This window comes from Panthera leo, chromosome B1, assembly GCF_018350215.1.
Source record: "Panthera leo isolate Ple1 chromosome B1, P.leo_Ple1_pat1.1, whole genome shotgun sequence".
Lineage (NCBI taxonomy): Eukaryota > Metazoa > Chordata > Mammalia > Carnivora > Felidae > Panthera > Panthera leo.
Window position 1 is genome coordinate 64,693,478 of NC_056682.1, and position 25,214 is coordinate 64,718,691.

General features: G+C 38.5%; 2 protein-coding genes across 2 annotated transcripts in view; one reads left to right on the plus strand and one right to left on the minus strand.

Moving 5' to 3' along the window:
- TMA16 (translation machinery associated 16 homolog) overlaps positions 1 to 10,751 on the minus strand; it is a 28,848-nt gene extending 18,097 nt beyond the window's left edge. Inside the window, exon 1 of the mRNA XM_042935142.1 lies at positions 10,476 to 10,751. Within this exon, the coding sequence (XP_042791076.1) occupies positions 10,476 to 10,478 (3 nt within the window). The 5' untranslated portion in view covers positions 10,479 to 10,751. The remainder of the gene's footprint in view (positions 1 to 10,475) is intronic.
- Positions 10,752 to 22,387: 11,636 nt separating this feature from the next.
- TKTL2 (transketolase like 2) lies at positions 22,388 to 25,047 on the plus strand. Its single transcript, XM_042935138.1, has one exon. It carries the CDS (start codon positions 22,450 to 22,452, stop codon positions 24,325 to 24,327), a length of 1,878 nt encoding a protein of 625 aa, XP_042791072.1. The 5' UTR covers positions 22,388 to 22,449; the 3' UTR covers positions 24,328 to 25,047.
- Positions 25,048 to 25,214: the final 167 nt, after the last annotated feature.

Below are 25,214 nucleotides of genomic sequence, written 5' to 3' on the forward strand. Positions count from 1 at the left end.
ATCAAACAGCACTGCACACTACAGAGAAAATGTTCATGAAAGGAAGAGTCAATTGATGTAGCAAACTTCATTATTGTCTTATGTTAAGAAATTGTCACAGCCACCCCAACCTTCAGCAAGTTCTAGCCTGTTAAGTCAGCAGCCTGATTGAGGCAAAAACCCCACTAGCAGGAAAAAAAAAAAAAAAAAAAAAAAAAAAAAAAATTTGCTGAAAGGTCAGATGATGGTTAGCATTTTTTAGCAATAAAGTATTTTTGTAATTGAGGTATTTATACTTTCTCAGACGTATGCTACTACACACTTAATAGACAGTATAGTGTAAATATAACTTTTCTATGTACTGGCAAACCAAAAAAAATCATTTGACTCGCTTTATTGTTACATCCGTTTTACTCGGACAGTCTGGAACTGAACCTGCAGTATCTCTAAGGTATGCCTGCACGTGCATTCTTTTGTCTTACTCTCTGCATATATATGTGGGGTGGGGGTGGAAGTACAAAAAAGGTGTGGTAAGGATTTTTTGTACATGAGCTTTACACACACGAACCAATAAAAAACATGTCAGAACTCATGGTAGGTTGCCTCTGGGATGTCTCCCAATGAATTCCACCTCCTGATATCATGCCCAGGTGTAATCTCCACCCCCTAGAGTGTGGACCTCGTGACTCACTTAATGAATAACATTTGGCAAATGGATGATCTATCAATCGTGACATTAGGTTTTGTAAGGACTCTGGCTTCCATCTGGCCTATTCTCTCTTTTGCTCTCTCACCAGGCTTGCTCTGATGGAAACCAACTGTCATGTCAAAGATTTGCTCTGAGGCTGCTAAAACTTAACTAAAGTTACAGAGCTGTGTGTTAACACTGTTTCAGCAATATGTCCAATTCTATAAAAAAACTTCCTTTAAAGATTTAATAAAAAACTTTCTTTAGAACAAGAAATGATTTGATATCCTTGGAGTATGAATATGTCCTCAGAGCTTTAGAAGTCCCAGTTAAAGAACCTGTAAGACTTAGTACAAAGAAGACACAAAAATTGAACTTATACTCTGATTCACCTGTAGTTTGCAATTCCTTCTATTATTCATGAAAAGGTTGCCTCAAGGCAGGATATGAATGTATAAGGCACAGAAATATGTACAACATAGCTTGTTCAATTTTAAAAGATTTTCGTATTTTTCAATATATTAGTATAAAAAAGAAATATTCAACAGGGAAAAACTGAAATAAAACCCTATCAACAAAATGTTAATCTATTAAACAGTCTATTCAAACTAAATATCCCTTAACTAAAAAGTAATTAATCTCTAACCTTTGGAGGTTCTCCAAATTTATTTGTAAAGCATCTGATGATTCATAGACTAGTACACAATGTAAACAAAAAAACAAATCTGGGGGTGGAGGAAAGAGTTTAAGGTGTATTTGCTACAGAAGATTAACAGTTATGTTTTAACTTTGAAAGATACAGCAAAATAGTATTTCTTTTCATAAGCATAACTAAGGCACTGTTTTGAATAACTATGCTTATTTTTTTGTGTGTGTTTGTTTTTTTGAGAGAGAGAAGCAGAGAGAAAGGGAGACAGAGGATCCAAAGCAGAATCTGTGCTGACAGCAGAGAGCCTGATGCCGGGCTCAATCCCACAAACCATGAGATCATGATCTGACTGAAGTCAGACATTTAACCAACTGAGCCACCCAGGAGCCTCTAACTATGCTTACTTTGAAGTTTCTGGCACCACAAAAATATGCCAGTCATAAAATTAGTTATCAAAAGTGTCTCCTTCCTACAATCTTTGGTGATTACTTAAGAAAATTCATTCTAAATTAATCTTTGGATTCATAATTGAGTAACAGAAGAAAACACATAGTTTATTCAAACACAGAAACAGAAAGAAGTATTTCAGGGGCAATAAGCTTCAAATATTCCTGTTAAAATCATAAATAACAAAAAGGACGGGGCACCTGGGTGGCTCAGTCGATTAAGCGTCTGACTCTTGATTTCAGCACAGGTCATGATCTCACAGTCATGAGACTGAGCCCTGTGTGGAGCCTACTTGAGATTCTCTCCCTCTCTCTTCCTCTGCCCCTAACCCGCTTGCGCAGGTGTGCACTCTCTCTTTCAAAAAATAAAGAAAAATATATAAAAAGGAACTTTTCCTAAAAGACCATCAAAGTCATCATAGAATTCAAGCTAACTAGAGGCAGAAAATGCCATTTAGATTACTCAGTGTAACTAGACACCTATATCAAAATAAATTATAGGATATGATATACTAAGTCCTTCGATACCAGTGACAAGATGAAAATGAGAAGACTTAACTAAGAAAAGCTGCTTTGTTGATTAGTAAATCTACCATGAAGAAATTCAGTGCACTTTCCTTGCTTTACAGATAAACATGACCCCAATGACGGACAACTGGTTATGGCTTCCAGTAGGAACTTAAGTGATTCTGCACATAATCCTTTCTAAACCCACCCAATTCCCAAGGACCATTTCAAATTCAAGTTTACTTCCTCCTTGAAACGACCCAAGAATAATCATTTGGACCTTAGAACGTTTCTCTTTTGGTAGCATTTGCCACATAGCAGCACCTAGTATCATACTGCACTTACCAGTCATTTAACATTTATAAAATCATTTATATTTGTGTTTTATCTTCTCAACAGTGGCTTCTTAAAGACTGTAAATGCGTCCTATCAGTTTGAAAATAATACTTTGAAAGTAAAAGAAAAAAAAGAAAAGTAGGATGTTGCCCCAAGTAAACATATGCTGAGCACCCAATGTACATTAAACTACTGTGAATTAAAAACATGAAAAATAGTCCTTAAAAGTGTGAATTATCTCATATAAAAATAATTTTTAATAGCCCCCAAACAATACTTTCCTTAACATTAAGAATATCTTAATAATTCTCTAACACAGACTTCAATTTCTTTCATGCAAAATTCTATCATCAAGCTCAACTTCTTTTATGTTATCATAGAATCCAAGCTCAACTAGAGACAGAAATGCCATTTAGACTGTTCAGTGTAACTAGAAACCTAGAAAAATGATCATTCCACCAAACACACTTAGGGTACATAAAGGCATACAAATACTTAAAACAAAAAGTATAAGACTAAAGCCATACCTACCACCACTCACAAACATCTAGTCAGAATTAACCTTTTCTCCCACATTCCCTGCTACTACTCTTTACACTTCTACCTTGTACTAGATTAATTTTTTAAAAAATCCCTGGGGCGCCTGGATGGCGCAGTCGGTTAAGCGTCCGACTTCAGCCAGGTCACGATCTCGCGGTCCGTGAGTTCGAGCCCCGCGTCAGGCTCTGGGCTGATGGCTCAGAGCCTGGAGCCTGTTTCCGATTCTGTGTCTCCCTCTCTCTCTGCCCCTCCCCCGTTCATGCTCTGTCTCTCTCTGTCCCAAAAATAAATAAAAAAAAAAAAAAAAAAAAAAGTTGAAAAAAAAAAAATAAATAAATAAAAAAATAAAAAATCCCTGAGCATATATTACCATGTACTAGGATAGGAACTAAGGTTCCAGGATCAAAAACAGACACAACTTGCCCTCATGGAGCTTACAATCTAGCTATCTCATGAATAACTATATACTTCAGTTAAGTCCAAAAAATGGTCAGGAAGTAGGAGATCCTGAGTGAAACCATATAAAAAGTGGACCTAATTTCTGAACATCAGGAAAAGCCTCCCTGAAGAACTAACTTGACACCTTTTTTTTTTTTTTTTTAAAGCTGACACAAGTTGCTTGTATAAAGAATAGTTTGGAATGAGGTAAAGGAGTAAGACTACCACTGGTAGTGTTGTGGTCATTAAGAAGAGCTGACAGTCGAGTAGCCTAAGCATGGTGACAGTGAGGGTATGAAAAAAAAAACACAAGGTTTGAAGAAATGTATCTTGAGGCACAATGATACAGGACTCGAATATGGAGGGCGAGGGAAAAGGAAGAGTTAAGTATGCCTTCCCAGGTTTGCAACATAAGCAACAACATGGTCAGAATTACCATTTACCGTTAAGATAGGAATGGAACGTGGAGACAAGGGGCATCAAGAATTCACTGTTAATTAGTTCAAGAGGCCCAGGAGACAGCTGAGTACAGGAGAGATAAATACAAGTCTGGCACTTAGGAAAAAAAGATCTCGGCTAAAGATATAAATTTGGAATGACTTGGGGATATAGGTGGCACTTTAAGCCACTGGAGATAGTAAAATTCCCTCAGTAAAAGAGTAAGAGGAGAAAACAGCCTAGATCTAAGCTCAGATGAAATACATGTATTTGATGAGAACCTACAAGGTAATGGACATTTACAAAATCATTAAGAAAAAGATCAACAACACAAATAAAAACAGGAAAAAGAACACAAACAAGTCACAGAAAGATAAATACAAATGTTATTAAAGTTTTGAAAGGATATGTGGTCTACCTTAAAAGAAATGTAAATTAAAACTTTAATGAAATAGCATTTTTAACGTATAAGACTGGATGTTTTAAATTTCTTAGCACTGCATTAGTGAGGATGTGGGTGAGTTAGTGGTCTCATAAATAAGCAGTCTCATAAATAAGTAAGTATTCTCCCCCTGGAGTGCAACTTGATAGTTCTTATCATTATTAAAAATTGCACGTGTCTTTTGACCAAGACATTGTATTTCTATTAATTTAGTCTAGAGGTACATATCTACACATGTAGCAAAAACAAGAATAATCAATTCAGCAGTGTTTGTAGTAGGAAAAGAAAGAATGGAAACAGGTTAAGTGTCCATCAGAGACCTGGTTAAGAAAATTAGATAAAAGCAAACAATGGGTTATCAGCTATAAAAAGCAAGAGGGAGAACTATATGTACTTACACAGGTCTCCAAAAGTTGAGTAAGACAAAACAAGCAAGGGGTGTAAGACTGTGTCTAATATAGTATTCATATAAGGAGGAGGAGTAGAGACATATACATATGCTGGTGCATGTATATAAAATGTCTGAATGGGTATCTAAGAAAATGGTAACAGGCATTCCGCAAGTGAACTGAGGCATTAGATAACAGAGTTGCAAGAAGACTTACTTTTTGCAGGAGGAAGAATAATGATCTCCCTCCCAAAGATGTTAATGCCCTCATCCACAGACTTGCAAATAATTTACCATATATGACAAAAGGGACTTTGAAAATGTGATCAAAGATCTTGAGAGAGGGAATTTATCCCTGATTCCCTATAAACAAGGGCCCTTCTAGGAAGGAGGAAGAATCATTATCAAGAGAAGGGGTTGTGGCCTTTCTTGGAGAAGCAGGTTAAGTTGTGACACTGATGGCTTTGAAGATGAAGGAAGGAGCCAAGAACCAAGGAATGTAGGTGACCTCTAAAAACTGGAAAAAGCAAGGAAACAGATTCTTCACTACAGCCTCTTGAAGAAAGTCCTATCAACACCTTGATTTTAGCAGAAAAATAAGACTCACTTTTGGACTTCTGATTCCAGAAATTTAACAATAAATGAATCTGCATTGTTTTAAGCCATTAAATTTGTATTAATTTTTCACAGCAGTAATAAAAACTTAATACACTTTTCAAGGACAACAATTTTTTTTTAAGTTTATTTACTTTGAGAGAAGGGGGGAGAGAGATTCCCAAGCAGGTTCCACACGTCAGCACAGAGCCTGACGTGGGGCTTGAACTCACAAACCGTTAGATCACGACCTGAGCAGAAATTAAGAGTCAGATGCTTAACTGACTCAGTCACCCTGGAGCCCCACTGCTGTCTGATTTTTTTAAACCATGCATATGTAATACTGTTCCAAAAAGAAACAGGTTCATTAACATTTTTTGTTACTTTTACTAATTTTCAGGAGCAAGTTTTCACTAGCAAGTAATCTCTTTAAGATTTAGGCATATAAACAGACACATACACCAATGGAACAGAACTGAGAGTACAGAAATATACTTATGCATATATGGCCAAGAGTACTCAAGGGCAAAAAGACAGTCTCCAACAAATGGTGTTGTGAAAACTGTATATTCACATGCAAAAGAAAGAAATGGAACCCCTACATTACACTACTCAAAAATATTAACTCAAAATAGATTACATTTTTTTAAATTTATTTTTTGGGAGAGTGCAAGTGGGGGATGGGCAAAGAGAGGGGGACAGAGGATCTGAAGCGGGCTCTTCACTGACAGGCTGACAGCAGCAAGCGTGATGCGGGGCTCAAAAAACTCATGAAACAAGAGATCAAAGTCAGATGCTCAACTGACTGAGCCATCCAGGTGCCCCAAAATGGATTAAACATTTAAATGTAACGCCTGAAACCATGTAACTCCTACAAGGAAACACAGGGGGAAAGCTCCTTGACAGTGAACTTGGCAATATTTTTTGTGTCTGACATGAAAGCTCAATCAATAAAAGCAAAAATAAACAAAAGGGACTACATCAAACTAAAAGGCACAGAAACAGAAATGATCAACAAAATTAAAAGGAAACCTACAGTATGGGAGAAAATATTTGTAAACTGTATCTGATAAGAAGTTAATATCCAAAATATATATGAAACTCATACAGGGGCACCTGGGTGACTCAGTCCATTAAGGGCCCAACTCTTGATTTCGCCTCACGTCATGATCTCACAGTTCACAGGATCGAGCCCATCATCAGGCTCTGCACTGACAGCATGGAGCTTGCTTGGGATTCTCTCTCCCTCTCTCTCTCTCTGCCCCTTCCTGGTGCACACACACTCTCTCTCCGTCTCTCTCAAAATAAGTAAGTAAACTTTAAAAGAAAAAATAAGTAAATTCATATAATTCAGTAGGAAAAAGAAAACCCCACAATCAGATTTAAAAATGGGCAAAGGATGTTTTTCCAAAAATACACAAATGGCCAACAGGGACTTGAAAAGGTGCTCAACGTCACTAATCATCAGGGAAATGGACATCAAAACCCCAATAAAATATCATTCCACATGTGTTAGAATGGTTGTTATCAAAAAGACAAGAGATAATAAGTGGTGGAAAAGATGTGGAGAAAAGGGAAAACTTGCACACTGTTGGTAGGAATGAAAACGGATACAGCCACTATAGAAAATAGCAGAGAGGCTCCTCAAAAACTTAAAAATACAACTACCGTATGATCCAGCAATCCTACTTTTGGGTATATATCCAAGGAAATTAAATCACTATTTTGAAGAGGTATCTGCACCTCTATTGACTAAAGCCTTATTTATCATAGCCAAGCCACTGGAACAACCTAAGTCTGTCAGCAAATGAATGAATAAAATGTGATGTGTGTGTGTCTGTATGTATACGTATATGTACATACACATATATACACATATGTGTATGTATACATACATATGTATGTACATATGTATGTATATATACATATACATATACAATGGAATTATCAATCAGCCATAAAAAGGAAATCCTGCCATTTGTGACAATATCCTGCCATTTGTGAAACTTCAAAGCACTATCCTGACAGCTAAGTCAGGGAGAAAAAGACAAATACTGTATGATCTTACATATATGTGGAATCCAAAAAAAACAAACCTCATAGAAACAGAAAGTACACTGGTGGTTGCCAGGGGCTGAGGTTGGGGGAAATGTATGAAGGTGGTCAATAGGTATAAACTTCCAGTTACAAGATGAGTAAGTTCTTGAGATCAAACATACAGCATGGTTACTATCGCTAACAATACTGTATTGCGCACTTGAAACTTGCTTAAAGAGTAAATCTTCAAAGTTGTAGCTATGTGATATGTTAACTAAATTTATTGTGGTAGTTATTTCACAATATATATCAAATCATAACACTGTACGTCTTAAACTTATACAATGTTATAAATCAATTATATCTCAATGCACCTGGAAAAAAAAAAGTTACCAAGATTTAGTAAGCTGATTTGTTGCTACAGCTTACATTTATAGGTGAGTCCAAAAGTACACAATTCGTGTCGTTAAGGAATATGTATGTAGTCACTAACAGTTAAGGCCCACAGTAATATGTAAAGATAAATCAAGGAGGATAACAGCATACTTTTAAATGTTTTATAATCTAGCTAGGGAGAAAAACAAGCACACTTTTAAACTTTATAACAGGTTTATATAAAAAGGAATATACCTATGAGTGTCTTCTGTATAGTATACACCAAACTAGTAACTTTTAGTATGCTAAAACTTTTTTAAAACGCAGAATTAAGAAGTGTTGTATGGGGCGCCTGGGTGGCTCAGTCGGTTAAGCGGCCAACTTCGGCTCAGGTCATGATCTCGCGGTCCGTGAGTTCGAGCCCCACGTCGGGCTCTGTGCTGACAGCTCAGAGCCTGGAGCCTGTTTCAGATTCTGTGTCTCCCTCTCTCTGACCCTCCCCTGTTCATGCTCTGTCTCTCTCTGTCTCAAAAAAATAAATAAACGTTAAAAAAAAAAAAAAAAGAAGTGTTGTGTGGGATCAATTAGTTGAAAAAGACTGTTTATGTTAGTTGAACTAAGTTTTGACATAAGAAAAAGATACGAATTTGTAAAGCTCCAGGACAGGTTCAAAATAAGAAAAAAATGAACAAAGTAACAAAAGTGGACTACAAGCTCTACTGCTATCATTTACTACTATTACTAAAGTTAATTATAACAACTACATTTACTAAGTGCCAGACATTGGGCGAAGTGGCTTACATTTAATTTTCACAACTCTTATGAAGTAGTTACTATGATTATTCCAATTTAATAGATGGGGCAACTGAGACTTAGAAGGGTTAAGTAATTTCGCCAAGATCAAAATTCAGCAAAGACAAGTGCCAAACTCAGTCGTCTGGTACTCCATAACCCACATTCCAAGCTGTACTGAAAGAAGTTTAGAGTAACTGATATAAAAAGATGGAGGGGCGCCTAGTTGGCTCAGTTGGTTAAGCGACCACCTTGGGTTCAGGTCATGATCTCACGGTTCACGGGTTCCAGCCCTATGTTGGGCTCTTCGAGGACAGCTCAGAGCCTGGAGCCTGCTTTGGATTCTGTGTCTCCTGCTTTCCCTGCCCCTCCCCCACCTGCACTCTGTCTCTCTCAAAAACTAATAAAACATTAAAACAAATTTTCTTTAAAGAGGGAAAACCTCCAATGCCAAGCTGACTTTAAACTCAAGAAAGGACACAGCACAGCCACTGGTGATATATCAGAAAAATGAAAAGGCAGGGAATATGCCCATGAAAGCAGATTTATATGCCATTCTTTTCATTCATATGACAAGGCAATATCCTCCTGATACAGCCTGATAAAACTGAAATTCTCAGAGTCAAGGACAACTATACTCAAATGCCAACCAACCCCCAATCACTCACACACCATCATATCATCAGTGCTTTAACATTCCACTCTGAAATGGAAAGGCTATGAAAGAAAATTATAAAGAGTTGGTGCACAGAGGCGAAAAGACTAAATTTATGCAAATACAAACGTGTATAATCTAAAGCAAATAAACCATACAGATGTGAAAGACAAAAATGACATGCATACAATGAAAAAAAGAACATAGGACAAGACATTGTGGCCAGAGTATCCTAACTTTTCATCAGATTATAAACTTTTTTATGCTGTTGTTTTTATTAAAAACTGGTCAAAAAGACATATTTATAAAGCATTTTCCTATTCAAGAATTACTCTACTGAACAGAAGTTAAAAAAGAAAAGGCAAGAAGAAACAACAGTTTTGGAATACAACGAACGTTAAGTGGGAACTATAAACAAAAGGGAATTATAAATACAAAATTTAAATACCGTTTACCCGAGGGGCTCCTAGGGGTTGGTTACAGGTTCAAGTAAAAGAAACATACAGGCTTTCAGAAGTTTTATTTCTTAAACTAGATAATGAATAAACCAGAGTTTCTTATATTGCTAATCTTTATACTTTACTATGTTAATGTGAACATTTTTTTGCATCTACTCAATTTTTAGTAAAAACAACAGAACAGTTCGAGATTCCTGGTGGGACGGGGGAGGGGGTACGGGTGCAGGGGGGCACGGGGCGGGGGATGGAAACAGGATTTGCGGAGCAAGGACGTCACTCAAGGGCGCGAATGGACGCCAAGAAGAGAAGATTGAGCCTAACTAAATAGTCTAGACCAGCAAGAGGTGGCACAGGTGTGTGGAGGCAACACTTTCTCAAGTTTTGCTTACCTTCCCCCCCCCATCCATGCTCCCGCCCCCCACATTTTGGCAAGAAAATGTGTAAACGTGAGTCTTTTCCCTTTCCTCGAGGGAGCAGGGCGCTCTATGAACACTTCGGAACCCAGAAGTTAAACTTTAAAGCCCAGACCCTGGGCCGGGCACCTGCCTCGGGGCTGCCCAGCCCAGCACCCCCTACCCGGGTGTACTGGGTAATAAAACCACTTAGCTACTTCCCCTCTCCCGGTTTTCCAAGACTGCCCCCTTCCCTCCCGCCTGCCTGACGGGAGTCTTCCAGAGAGCCAAGCGGGTTCAGGGGAGCGGGAGGGGGCCCACCATGGTGACGTCCTCACGGCCCCGGAGAACCTCCGCAGCCCAGACCCGGGAAACCTCACCAACAGTCGCAGCAGCTCAGAGAAAAACTCCAGCTTAAACACACGTGGTTGCCGGAGAAGACTGGGGCGGAACCGACCGGAAAGGGAGGGGTAAGTACGGTTCTCTAAAACTTCCCCGGGAACCAACACCAAGTCTTTTTATCCCGTGTTGGACTTCTCAGCCCTGGACCCGCCGACGGCCGGCCCGAGTGTTTGCGAGGAGCAGTGGGAGGGAGTTTGGGGCGGGCGGGGAAACCTGGTCCGGCGCCCAGTGTGAGGCCTGGCATTTGAGCTGGGCTCGCCAATGCTGGAAGCTGCTGGCTAGCGGCGTCCCAGGCCCCGGATCTCGGACATCATCTGCCCTGATGTACACCCCCACCCCCCCCCCCCCCCCCCCCCCCCCCCCCCCCCCCCCCCCCGCCACCACCTAAACAGCCCCGTCGAAAGAGTCTCTTCTCTTGGAGGTTCCTCACTGAGGAACTCAGCCACTGAGGTTGGCTGCCTCCCGATTAAACTGTTAGGAGATGGCACGCGTCCTAGTGTGGCAAAAGGCCCTCTGCCCACCTAAGTTACCTTGAGCAAGCCTTTTCCCCCACTGAGTCTTTGTTCACCCATTAAGGGACCTTTCCACGTATCCAAGGCTCCTTCCAACCCAGTTTTTCTGTTTTCTTCTCACAATGTGTAAGGGTCTTTCTTTTACGTGTATTTTGTCAGGACTCCACAGATTGTAGACATTCAACAAATACTTGTCTACTGTGTGCCAGGCTTTAGGAATACTTCCCGTCAATATTCCTGCTCTCACTCAGCTCGTATTTCCGTGCAATGTGTTAGTAAATTAGCTATTCATTCATCAATATATACAATTATTATTATCTCAAATGGTATAATTACCCTGAAGAAAATGAAGATGGTGGGGTAGCAGGAGAGCTGTTTTACACGTGATGGTCTCTGAAATCCTCTTTTGAAAATGGGAGTTGAGCAGAGACTGATACTAAAGAAAAATAATTATTCAAGAGGCTTGGGGATACAGCTTGGTCAAATGGGAATTTATAGCCAAGGAGCAGGGTGAGAGGGTTAGTGGATGGAGAATTAGTAAGAGGAAACATCAGGGGTAAGGGGGCATTCTGGCTAAACCAACCTTCCAAGATTATTGTGTAGTGACTGCAGGGTGATCAGACATCACCTGGAAGATGGTGGAGGATCAGGAGCCTGATTAGATATAGATATCAAGGTTAATCAGATATGGAGGACTGGGGATTCTGGCTAGACTGACTTTCTTGCTAAAATTGGACAATGCAGAGAGCAGGAAATCTAAAATTCCAAGCCTAGATGAAAAAGAGTTTGAAGAGCCTGAGTAGACTTTGGTCAAGGAGAGAATCTTGTAACTTGAATGAAAAGAGAAGACTAAGTGTGGGAAGAAGCCACAGGCAAGGTGAAGTTGGGTGTGCCTAGATACATGTGTGTAGATGTATGTATTTGATCAACAAATATATCCATTTAAAAATATATAGATTAAATTATAAGCAAGAATTTGTAACCAGAGGATCTATGAATCTAGCGACAAGGCATTTTCATATGGCTCTTAAGTGCGTGAAAGTGCATTTTGTGTGAATCTACACCATGAAGGTCACCCTTGCAATATATGCTATGGAGACAATAATCTATTGATGACTCCAGTGAATCCAAATCATTTATAGTTTATTTCTGTGCACTAACCATTTCCTATGATACAACTTATACCCTCTCTACCCCATTCCCTGAGTCCAGCCCAGTGCCAGTCAGCTTCCTGAGATCTATGTTACTGCCAATCCAATAAGCATTCAGTTCTTACTCTGGCTCTTTCACCTGTTACTAATTGTTTATTGATTACATAATCTATACCTGCTCCTACCCCTTCACTAAATTTCAAATTGTCAACAACTCAACAAACCATATATCCTGAGATTTTTTTCATTTTAATTTGGGTTTTGAAAATAAAAGACTTATTTTTTTCCATATTCAGACTCAACCTCTAAATAATACTGATTATGGGCAAGACATCACATCCAAAATATTCTGTAGCAAATGCAAAAGTGAGCTATACAAAGGCTAAAAATAACAACAATAACTGGGGCACCTGTGTGGCTCAGTTGGTTAAGCCTCCAACTTTTTATTTTCACTCAGGTCATGATGTCACAGTTCATGGGATCAAGTTCGCTGTCAAGCTCCACACTGACAGCCTGGACCCTGCTTGGAATTCTCTCTCCCTCTCTCTCTGCCCCTGCCCCACTCATGTGCTCTCTCTTCTTCTCTCTCTCAAATAGTACATAAACTTTATGAAAAAGAACAATGATGACTAACATTTGGTCATAATGTGTATATATACCACTGTGCTAAGCAGAATGAATCTCTCCATAACTTCCCTCCAATTCAATATTCCCACCACCCAATAACCACTGTAGATAGTTTAGAGGAATCTTTAGGGAAAATTTTCTGTGCTTTAACAAATATACTGAGAGATGTGTAAGTGTGTGTGTGTGTGTGTGTGTGTGTGTGTGTGTGTGTGTAAGGGTTAAATAATGACTACTACTAGATAGTGATACAATAAGAACACATGTATAATTTCTACAGCAACCACTAAAATAATAGAAAAAGGCCACTAATACAATAGAATCAGGATATATAACTTTGAATAGGATACAAAAAAGTAGAGAAAATAAATGGAATGATTAAAAAATATTCAGACAATTCAAAGCAAGGAAAAAAGGGGAAAAAGAAACATTAAGCCATAGGGAAAATAGAAACCAAAAAATATGGTGGTCGATGTAAATCCATATAACAATAACTATGGACTAACTGCTCCCAATGAAAAAATAAATATTTCATATTGGATTTAAAACATACGACCATGTCCTGTTTTTAAGAGATATATCTAAAATATCAGGAAACAGAACAATTAAAAATCAAAAATGGAAGGACATATGCTAATTAAATACTAAAAGAATGCTAGTATAGATATATTAATGTCATACAAAATAGAAAAAAATATTATTGTAGTTAGAGGTCACTTCTTAATGATAAAAAGTTTCCATTGTAAGTTTATATTTACTTGGTACTATAGCCCCAAGTATGTAATGGAAAAACTGATAAAATTTCAAGGAGTAGTAGAAAAATGAATTGCCTTATTGGGAAATTACCTTTTTCAAATATTAATTGAACAAGATGATAAAATATTAACAATGATTTGAAAAACTTGACCACAACACAATTTGAACTAATAGATCTGTTCAGAATACTGCTTCCAGTGCTTGTAAGAACACATATGTTTTCAAACAGATATTAAATAGTTATCAAAATGATCATATATTGGGCCAAAGACAAGTGTAAACAAATTTGAAAGGATTGAAGTCCTACAGAATGTGTTCTCTAACCACCATGCAATTAAACTAGAAATTAACAAGAAGATAGCAATTCCCATACATTCAGAAATTAAGATGTATACTTCCAAATAAATTATATGTTAAAGAAGAAATCATAATGGATATTAGAAAATATTTGGGGTATGGGGCTCTTGGAATGCTCAGTCGGTTAAGCATCCAACTCTTGGTATCAGTTTAGGTTGTCATCTCGTGGTCGTGAGATGGAGCCCAGCATCGGGCTATAAACTGAGAGTAGAGCCTACTCGGGATTTTCTCAACCTGTCTCTCCAATCGTCCCCTGCTTGCTCTCTCTCTCTCTCTCGCTCTCCCAAAATAAATAAACTTAAAAAAAAAAAAAAAAAGAAAATGTTTTGGGCCGAACAATAACAAAAATACTATGTAACCAAATTTGTGAGATACATCTAAAGCAGTTATTAGCTCTTTTACTATAAGTAGTAGAGCCTCAGTAAGAATATTAGAGAAGAAAGGCTGAAAATTAATTAACTAATCCATATCAAGAGGCCAGAAAAGGAACAACAAAAGAAAATCAAGTCAGAAGCTAAAATAGAATAATGAGCAGAAATTATTAATATGTATATACATAGTTGAGATCAGAAAGATCAAAATTTGTTTCCTTTTAAAGAATAATAAAATTGAGGGGCACCTGGGTGGCTCAGTTGGCTAAGCGTCCGAATTTGGCTCGGGTCATGATCTCATGGTTCGTGGGTTCGAGCCCTGCATCGGGATCTGTGCTGACAGCTCAGAGCCTGAAGCCTGCTTTGGCATCTGTGTCTCCCTCCCTCTCTGTTCCTTGCCTGTTCGTGCTCTGTATCTCTCTCTCTCTCAAAAATAAATAAAACATTTTTAAAAAGTTAAAAAAGAGTAATAAATTTGATACATTCCTGCAGGATTACTCAAAATAATTAGAAACGATATAATTAACCAATATCAGAATTAAAACAAGGTAACATTACTTCAGATCATGCGAGCATAAGAGGATATTATGACCAAAAATCTTAAATAAAATGGACATATTCTTAGAAAAAAGATATAACCTATCAAAATGGATGCAGAGGAATAAAAAACGTGAATAGTCCTATTATCATTTTTAAAAATGCTTACTCACATAACTTCCCACATTAAAACTAAAGGCTCAGATGTTTTAGATTTTATAACTGTATACAAATAGGGATAGAACAGCACTTCCTTAACCTGATAAAAATGTGGATTAGTACTAGCGATAGTGGGCATCATTGTCTTATTCCTGATCTCAAGAGAAAGCTTTGTTTAACCATTTTGGAAAACCCCTTTGGCAGTAGCTAAAAAGTTGAAATGTGTACCTCCTCTAATCCAGCATTGTCATTCCCAAATGCATGTACTAGGAACTCTGGCATACATATCTCAGGATATATATACAAACTTTTCATAGCAGTATTGCTCATAATAGCCCAAACTGGAAAAAAAAAAACAAAAAAAAAACTTAATTGTTCATTAACAAAAGGACAGAAAAGTAGACAGAGGTAAATTCCATATAGCAAATGAAATGAACAAATTACAACTATGCTTAAACACGGATAAGTGTTTAATCGTAGTGTAAAAAATAAAGATAAAATGATGCATACAGTAAAATTCCATTTATAAAATCAAAAAACAGACAAAATGAGCTACATTCCAGTTTTCATAGATACTCTCATAAGTGGCCAGTGATGTTTCGTACCCTCAGTGGTGGTTATCTTGATGTTTGCTTTATAATTTTTCTTTACGTGTCACATTTATGTTTCATCCACATGTATGTTTGTAAGCTATACTTTCACTGCAAGAGGTGTTAAAAGACATTTTAAGCATAAATATATTACTCCATCATCTCTTGAATCCATTATTACTGTTAAGAAGTCTCATGTTGGTCTAATTTTTGTTCCTTTGTGAGTGGCTCTCTTTTCTGTATGGGATCTTTTAATAATTTTTGTTGACTTTGCTCTGCAATTTCACTATAGTGTATCAAGGTATTGGTATTTCTTTGTATATCTTGGTACTCTATGGCCCTTTCAATTTCCTTTTGGGATGTGTTATCTGAATATTGATATTCTCCAGATCCTTTAGCCTTCTTTTCTATCTTCTATTTCTTTATTAATTTCTGTTGCCCCTGGGTGAGTTCCTAATTTGGTCTTTCAGTTTACTATTTTGTTCTTTGCTATAATCATCCTGCTATTTAGTCCATCTACTGACCTCTTCATTTCAACTCTTATTTTTAAAATATATCATATATAATGTATCTAACGTGTGTGTGTGTGTGTGTGTGTGTGTATATATATATATATATATATATATATATATATATATACATATACATATAATTTTTAAAGTAATTTCTTATCCTTTTGATTTGTCACCATATTCTTCCTCAACTCTTTTGAGTATATATTGTGGTCATTTAAAAGTATTGGTTCATCCGATCCAATTACTGTGCTTAATGTGGCATGTGTTGTTCAATTTAATTTTTTTTTTAATTTTTTTGATGTTTATTTATTCTTTAGAGAGAGAGAGAACGAGTGGGTGAGGGGCAGAGAGAGAAGGAGACACAGAATCTGAAGCAGGCTCCAGGCTCTCAGCTGTCAGCACAGAGCCCGACACGCGGCTCGAACTCAGGAGCCGTGAGATCATGGCCTAAGCCAAAGTTGGACGCTTAACCTACTGAGCCACCCAAGCGCCCCAAATTTAGTTATTTTTAAAATTCTTTTCTAGCACCTGTACTCCTCAGGTTTGTCTTTTTCTTGAACCTGTGGCATCACATTTCACTGATGGAATCAGCTCTCCTATCCTGTAATGTGTATTGGGGAAGTGCTGAAAGGCATATTCTTAAATGTGTCCTTCTTGGAAAATTTGAGAACAAGGACGGTCAAATCTCAGAAGAGAGAGTTCCAGGGACAGCAGAACCTTTGCTGACAGGAGCACAGGAGGTGTGAAGGTGCGAAGGCATTGGCGTTCCTGCACCCGCTTTCATCAGCTCCTTACATTAGCTGGGCTCTGTCTTCTCTGCCAGTGCCTCACACTGTCGGGAGGCCAGTGATGTTCCACATTAGAAGGTGAAGTCAGAGAGACAGGAGCTAAAATTACAAGCTCTCCAGATCCTCCCCCAGCTGCCACAGATGTCCTCTTCACGGGCGACTGCTGTGTTCTCTGCCCGCCTCCCACCTCATCACTTGCTAGTTCCCATCCTCCGTGAGGGTTTTCACAGTTGTGATTTTACTTCCAACTGCCAATTCCTTCCTGTTTCTGCTGTTTTTCAGGGTTGATTTAGGAGTAGGCCTATGCTATTTTATGATTTAATCCTACTTATTTTTAGAAGTACTGATTATATTAGCAAAATTAGCCTTTTGTTACATATGATGTAATTTTTCTCTTGACCTGTTTGTGACAATGTTTGCTGGAGAGAAATTATAAAATGTCTTTCAAAAGGGAGTTAGTTGTTATGTAAATGGTTTAAAGATGGCCCCTGTATAAAGGGCCTTTTTGTTTTTACCTTTACAGTAGGCTGGGACCTGGTAACTCAAAAGCCTGATGGTGCCAAACTCAAATTTTAATGCATCCAATTGTATGACACATGGTTCCCCAAAGAGAGATTTTTAGCCATTTAGAGCCTCCTTGCTTTGCATACCCAAGCATCACCCAACATCTGTTAGCCACAGGTAAGATAAATCCTGGAGCTGTAAAGACCCCAAGGTACCCTGTCCTTCAGAGTTCTTGAACTTAGAGTCTTCCCACATGCTGATGATTGACACTAGACACTCCCAGACACTCCTTTTCCAAATCCTTCCTCTAAGCCTCCTGTCCCCACCTCTGGGTAGGAATCTTAAACTCCAAAGTCTTCTGGGGTCAGAGTGGTAATGTCGCTGTAGTAGAGAGTGGTGCAGTCTGGGCTATAGTTATCTGGAGATTATCTGCCCCATACAAGGGGCATATAAAATACAGCCAGAGGCTACGAACAGGTAAGTGGAGTGAGACTTACCTTCCAACCATAAACAACTAGCAAACTAGACAAACTATACAAACTTGCGTAGACTGGAAAACAGACAGTCCAGAACTGTCATCCCTAAAGAAGAGAAACGAGTGAACCATATCATCTTCTTGAAGGCCCTTTCCAGACAGTGTTGCGGGGAAGGCTATCTTACACAGAGCAAGGCAATTTGTGGAGGTAAGGGAAGAGAGACTGGAGCTCCAGAGGGCTGAATTGGCTAGAATTTTGGAGGGAGTATGCTAACAAGAAGGGAAATGCCTGGAGAAAGACCTCCAGCCATCTTCAAAGGTATATCTTTGCATAAGGTAGATTTCCAAAATGCCAGGAAAGTGACAACTTGAGAGCAATAAATCAAATAGTTCCCAGAGCTCACATAAGGCTGAGATACATCTGAGTCTTGACCAACTGAGGTGGGGAGTCCATGTTGGCACTCAGGGCATTCAGTGGAGAACCCCCAGAGAGGCTAGGCTTTTGTGGGAAATTCACCAGAGTGAAGCATATTCTGTATCGATCTGCCTTAACAAACTTAAAATTCTTAAGATTACCAGGCTTCCTGATAGAATAAACTCCAACACTCTTTGAAAGACGTTAACAAAGTAAAATCTAGCCCTGCAAAATAATGTCCACCATTTAAAAATAATGAATTGTTAGCTATTTCAAAAAGCAGAACAGAAAAAAAAAAAATCAGTCACAAAAAACAGATTAAAAAGACAGCGATAATAGACTTAGCAGAGAAACTCTTTATTTTTCCCCTTAACTTTACTGAGATATAATTGACAAAATTGTATAAGTTTAAGGTATACAATGTAATAATTTAATACGCAGTATATAATGTGAAATGATTACCACAGTAAGGTTAGGATTTACTTTCCTAACTATGTTATTGCCTGCTCCCTCCTCCCCCAAATAAGAACTCTATACACTATGGGAAAAGCATCATAGGCAAAAATACCACCAACCATTATTTTCAAAACAATAATTCAATTAGGGAGAGCACCAAGAATCTTATTGCCTTAACACAAGTAACTTTTCCTCACTTGCTCTGGTAGTCAGCCTCTAAACTAACCAGATTCAAACAATGGAAGAAAAAAGATGAAGTCAGCATGTGTGCCTTTCTTTTATATAATTCCATTTTGACAGAATTCAACAGTTCAGTTATCAGTGAAACATCAATGTTTCTAACCTCTAAATAATAAATAACTCACTCTCAACGCAACAAGAATGTGTATTTTCACAAATCACTGTGGAGCTCCGAAGTAATCACTATATTTGTTTTATTTTCTCTACTGCAGGCTGGTAGAAATTCTACTTACCAGTTCCTGCTATTTTAACTTTCCCTCCATAGCTATTTGTATGAGTGATCCTCCTAGGCTTTCTCTTCATTTGAAGTGCACACTACAACAAATACTTTTCCATACCATGAGAAAAGAGTCATAGCAGAAAATTTAAACAAATTTAAAATGATACATTTTATTTACGTTTAACATACTTGGAATCAGGGGTCAAAACCTGCAGCCTGAAGATACATTTTTTCGGTTTCCGTGGTTTTTTTGTCCAACAAAACGTTCACAATTTTTTTTTCAAATTTCAGTGCCTTCAGGTGGGCTTATATTCCCCAGTTTGTCATAAACCACTCCAATCTTCTTACTGTATATCCAACATTCATGTACTATTCACGGTACCTCCTGGCCCATGAGGCACTTGGGTTTGCCAAGCTCTACTTTGTGTGAATAAGCCAAAATTAATAAATAATTTCTTCCTATTTCAGAAGACTTTTGACTATCTTCCAAAATGACCTCTAAAATGAGTGATGGAATTTTTCCAAGACAACTGAATTTTTAACATGTTGGCTTAAAATTTTTTGGCAGAACTTTTGTCAGTAATAGCCGCTTCTAAATGGAGAAAAGAGAATGTGGTATCATTGCTTTGATTTATTTGACTAAATTGTGTTCACAGCCACATTGGGTGATTTTGCATAATCAAATTGTTCATACTTTCTACTTATATTGCTATTTTCAGTTGTATGTTTTAAAATATATTTTGAAAGATTATAATGCTTAAAGAAAATATTAATTTATATATAACTTTTCAGACTTCCTTTTAAAAAATCTCACAATCCTTTAAAACATTTTACAGATAATTTATAAAATATTATTTTCTATGTTGTATAAAAATCCACACAACCTCACTGAATAACAAGGGGAAATTCACCATCTACGGTATTAAATCTCCAAAACCACATTCTTTTCTTAACAAAACTGACCTATACTAATGTTAATAACTTTCTATTTAATACTTTGAGAAATAGTTGTGCAATATTGTTAAATGAATGGAAACATTGAGGAACTTGAAAAAAATGTTGAGTAGTTCCTAAATCTCTCATGTTTTCTTTGTGTGAGCGCTGCCTCATAGACCATTTTTATGCTATGTTGTTTACCAATTCTTTGGATTTATTAGAGCTCTCCTCAACCAAAATAATGGTGAGCTACCGTTGTTTGTATTAATTGCTTTCCTGTCTGACCTTAGCAGTGTGCTGTTATGATGCTGTGAAAACTTTTTGTCTCTAATTCCCATATTGCTCTCAGCCTAATCAAAGCTGTTTTTATTTTCTCTTCCTTTATTTGTCTAAAAAAGATAAACAAACACTAATTTGCAAAGAGCATGGGGAGTGATGAATCCAAGATGACCTTAAGGACTTTTCCAACTCCAGCATTCCTTCAGCAGATCTTAAGATCTAGTTAATGTCATACTATATGGTTTACTCTAATATGTATCCTTAAAATTTTAAATGATAGAATTAGTTCAAATGGCAAATAATATTTAAAGTGTTTATCTGAGAAGGGCGCCTGGGTGGCTCAGTCCGTTAGCATCCGACTTCAATTCAGATGATGGTCTCACGGTTTGTGAGTTCAAGTTTCTTGTAGGGCACTGTGCTGACATCTCAGAGCCTGGAGGCTGCTTTGGAGTCTGTATCTCCCTCTCTCTGCCCCTCCCCTGCTCGTGCTCTCTGTCTCTCTCAAAATAAACATTTAAAAACAAAAATAAATAAATAAATAAATAAATAAATAAATAAATAAATAAAATGTTTAGCTGAGATATAATGTAAGAGATATATGAAGAGTAGCAAGACTGCCCTGAATTAGTTGTTTACAACCTAGTTGAGTATTGAAATGATCTGGGGAGCTTTTAAGATTACTGATATCTCTACCTATCACCCAGAAATTCTGACTTAATTTGTTTGAAATGCAGCCTGGACATGAGATTTTTAAAAAACTCTCCAGATGATTCTAAACTAAAACCAATATTAAGAACCACTAGTGTTAAAGTCTATTTGCAGTTTATCTGTTCTTAACTAAGACTAAACATTAGCATCAACAGGTGCATTTAAAAATATACAGCTTCCCAGACTCTATTCCCACACATTCAAATTACTCAATTTGGGATGGAACCAGGGCATTGTTTTGTTGTTGTTGTTCCCTATGTCATGATTTTGATATGGAGTCAATGCTAAATACTATTGCTCAAGAATCAAGATAGTTACCATGGCAGCATGAAAAGGGATATTATGTCGTATTTTTGTTTTTCTGATGACACACAATGACCCTCACCTGCTAGAAGAGCTCTGTGTCACAAATTTAGTTTTATAACCAATGTAAGTAAATTAGTTTTATATTAAAAATTACTCAAAGTGGGGCGCCTGGGTAGCTCAGTCAGTTAAGCCAGGGACTGACTTCCTCTCAGGTCGTGATTTCACCATGTGTGAGTTCAAGGACCCCATCGCGCTCCACGCTAACAGTGGGGAGGATTCTCTCTCTCCCTTTCTGTTCTTCCACTGTTTGTGCTATCTTTCAAAATAAATAAATAAACTTAAAAAACAATTACTCATGGTAACGGTTATAGCATTTTAGGGTATACTGGTAAAATCGCGGTACTAGATACTCTGCCACTGAGTGGTTTTAAATTTGTTCTTCCTGCAACTTTTGTCCAAATAAGTCATTGTACTTCTCTGAGTCAGAGACAGAATTTTCAGTTGTTCTGAGAAAGTCTTTGTTGGCATAGTGTTACCATATTGGCTATATTGAAAGCGACTTTGGGTCATTTCTATTAATACCCAGCTGTGAAGCAGTGGACAAATCTTGGATATACGCAGAATGCATTAAAAGAAAAGCACAGCCTCATAAATTTCTCCATATAACACATAGAAATGAGAATGATCCCTTTTGAATTTATAACAGGAGGAAAGGTATAAATAAATTTTATTATTTTTAATAATGATGAACATTAAGTGACACAATTAATATAAAAATACATTCCATTGAGTGCAGAAGGACACGGCCGTGCGCGGAAGAAGAAAGGTGCACAGCGACCGTGAGTCTCGCGACAAAGCCTCTCCTCCCGCGGCTCTTACCGTTGGCGGAGCTCACTTCCTGGAATAGGCGGGGCCAGGGGCGGCGGTCACGTGACATAACGGTGAGGGGTGCGCAGGCAGCGTTTGCCCTGAGCCGACCGGTGAGCTTACCGTCATGGCCAACGACTGCAAGCCTGATGGGAACACCGTGCAGGTGCTGCGGGACGTGGCCAACCGCCTGCGAATCCATTCTATCAGGGCCACATGTGCCTCCGGCTCCGGCCACCCCACTTCATGTTGCAGTGCAGCCGAGATCATGTCCGTGCTCTTCTTCCACACCATGAGGTATAAACAGACAGACCCAGGACATCCCGACAACGACCGATTCATCCTCTCGAAGGGCCATGCTGCCCCAATCCTCTATGCCGCTTGGGCAGAGGTGGGCAACATCAGCGAATCTGACTTGCTGAGCTTGAGGAAAATTCACAGTGACTTGGAGGGACATCCCACCCCAAGAGTGCTGTTTGTTGATGTGGCAACAGGATCACTTGGGCAAGGATTAGGTGCCGCGTGTGGAATGGCTTATACTGGCAAGTACTTCGACAAGGCCAGCTACCGGGTGTTCTGCCTCATAGGGGATGGCGAATCCTCAGAAGGCTCTGTCTGGGAGGCTTTGGCCTTTGCTTCTCACTACAATTTAGACAATCTCGTGGCAGTCTTCGACGTGAACCGCTTAGGACAAAGTGGAGCCACGCCTCTTGAGCACTGCACAGACATCTATCAGAATCGCTGTGAAGTCTTTGGGTGGAATACTTACCTAGTGGATGGCCATGATGTGGAGGCATTATGCCAAGCATTTTGGCAAGCGGCTCAAGTGAAGAACAAGCCCACTGCCATAGTTGCAAAGACCTTCAAGGGCCGGGGTATTCCAGATATTGAGGATGCAGAAAATTGGCATGGAAAGCCGATGCCAAAAGAAAGAGTAGATACAATCATCAAATTAATTGAGAGTCAGATACAGACCAACAGGAATCTCATACCAAAACCTCCCATTGAAGACTCACCTCAAATCAGCATCAGCAATATAAAAATGACCTGTCTGCCTGAATATATAGTTGGTGACACGATAGCTACTAGGAAAGCATGTGGTTTGGCTTTGGCAAAACTGGGCCACGCAAATGAAAGAGTTATTGTCCTGGATGGTGACACAAAAAACGCCACCTTTTCTGAGATATTCAATAAAGAGCACCCTGAGCATTTTATTGAGTGTTTTATTGCTGAGCAAAACATGGTGAGTGTGGCACTAGGCTGTGCCACACGTGGTCGAACCATTGCTTTTGTTAGTACCTTTGCTGCCTTTTTGGCCAGAGCATTCGATCAGATAAGGATGGGAGCCATATCTCAAACCAATATCAATCTTATTGGTTCCCACTGTGGGGTATCCATTGGTGACGATGGACCCTCCCAGGTGGCCCTGGAGGATCTAGCCATGTTCCGAAGTATTCCCAACTGTACCGTTTTCTATCCAAGTGATGCCGTCTCAACAGAGTATGCTGTTTATCTGGCTGCCGATACCAAAGGAATGTGCTTCATTCGGACCAGCCAACCAGAAACTGCAGTTATTTATACCCCACAAGAAAATTTTGAGATTGGGCAGGCCAAGGTCATCCGCCAGAGTGTCAATGACAAAGTCACAGTTATTGGAGCTGGAGTTACTCTGCATGAAGCCTTAGCAGCTGCTGACAGTCTTTCTCAACAAGGTATTTCTATCCGTGTCATTGACCCATTTACCATTAAACCCCTGGATGCTGCCAACATCATCTCCAATGCAAGAGCTACAGGTGGCCGGGTTATCACAGTGGAGGATCACTACCGGGAAGGTGGCATTGGAGAAGCTGTATGTGCAGCTGTCTCTAGAGAGCCTGACATCCTTGTTCATCAGCTGGCAGTGTCAGAAGTGCCTCAAAGTGGAAAACCTGGTGAATTGCTGGATAAGTTTGGTATCAGTGCCAGACACATCATAGCGGCTGTGAAAAATACTTTAATGAACTAAAATAGCTCATTTCTTAGAGTTAGTCTGTTGGCTGGCTTTGCTTTGATCTTAAAACACTGGCATCTTTATATTACATTCATGATTGTTGTTACTAAACCGTCATTTATATCGATGCCATTGTGGTTTTTTTAAGAGAGAGACATTAAACTGTCACTGTGTATACAGATGTCGCTCTCATTTTTTAATCATTAAAGTAGCTTATAACATTTTGGGTAACAGGAATAGCAAACAAAACAACCACCTCAAAGTTTTCTGGAAGACTACAAATAACTGCACTGAGAATCAACATAGAGGTAACAGTTTCGCAAATGTATGTAATTTCCTTGTAAGTAAAGAAAAAAAAAAAGAATTTAATTGTACACTTCAATAGTCCAGGTTCTGAGGCAAGTTCCAGCTTTCATGGAATGCTATTGTACCTGCAGCTTCCTGGATAATGTTTGACTGCAATTGCCTTAAAATTTCCTCTGATGTCTGCCTCATCTCTCCTCTACCATTTAGAAGCTGTTGAGCAGCACTAAACGTGTATATGATGTACTGGATGGCATGTGGTGACTGTTCCATAAAGAGATGAAAGCATAACTAGTTTTCGTTTGTGTCCTACACTGTTCTGTGAGGTTTTAGAAATGTTTCCTTTTGTCAGTGACCAAACCAGATTGCTAACTTGATTATACTCATGTAAGGATACTGACATCAATGTAATAAAGCATTGAAAAACCATCAGCTTTATTTAGTTTGTGCCATGCATGTATGATTTGGCTTCTCCTTGATATTTTGTTTAAATCAGAAGCAGAAAGAGGCGTGTCCCCCCACAGAAATCCTGGAAAAAGGTCCAAGCTCTAGGTAAATCACTAGAGAATAATGTGTGGGCAGAAAAACATCTCTGAAGC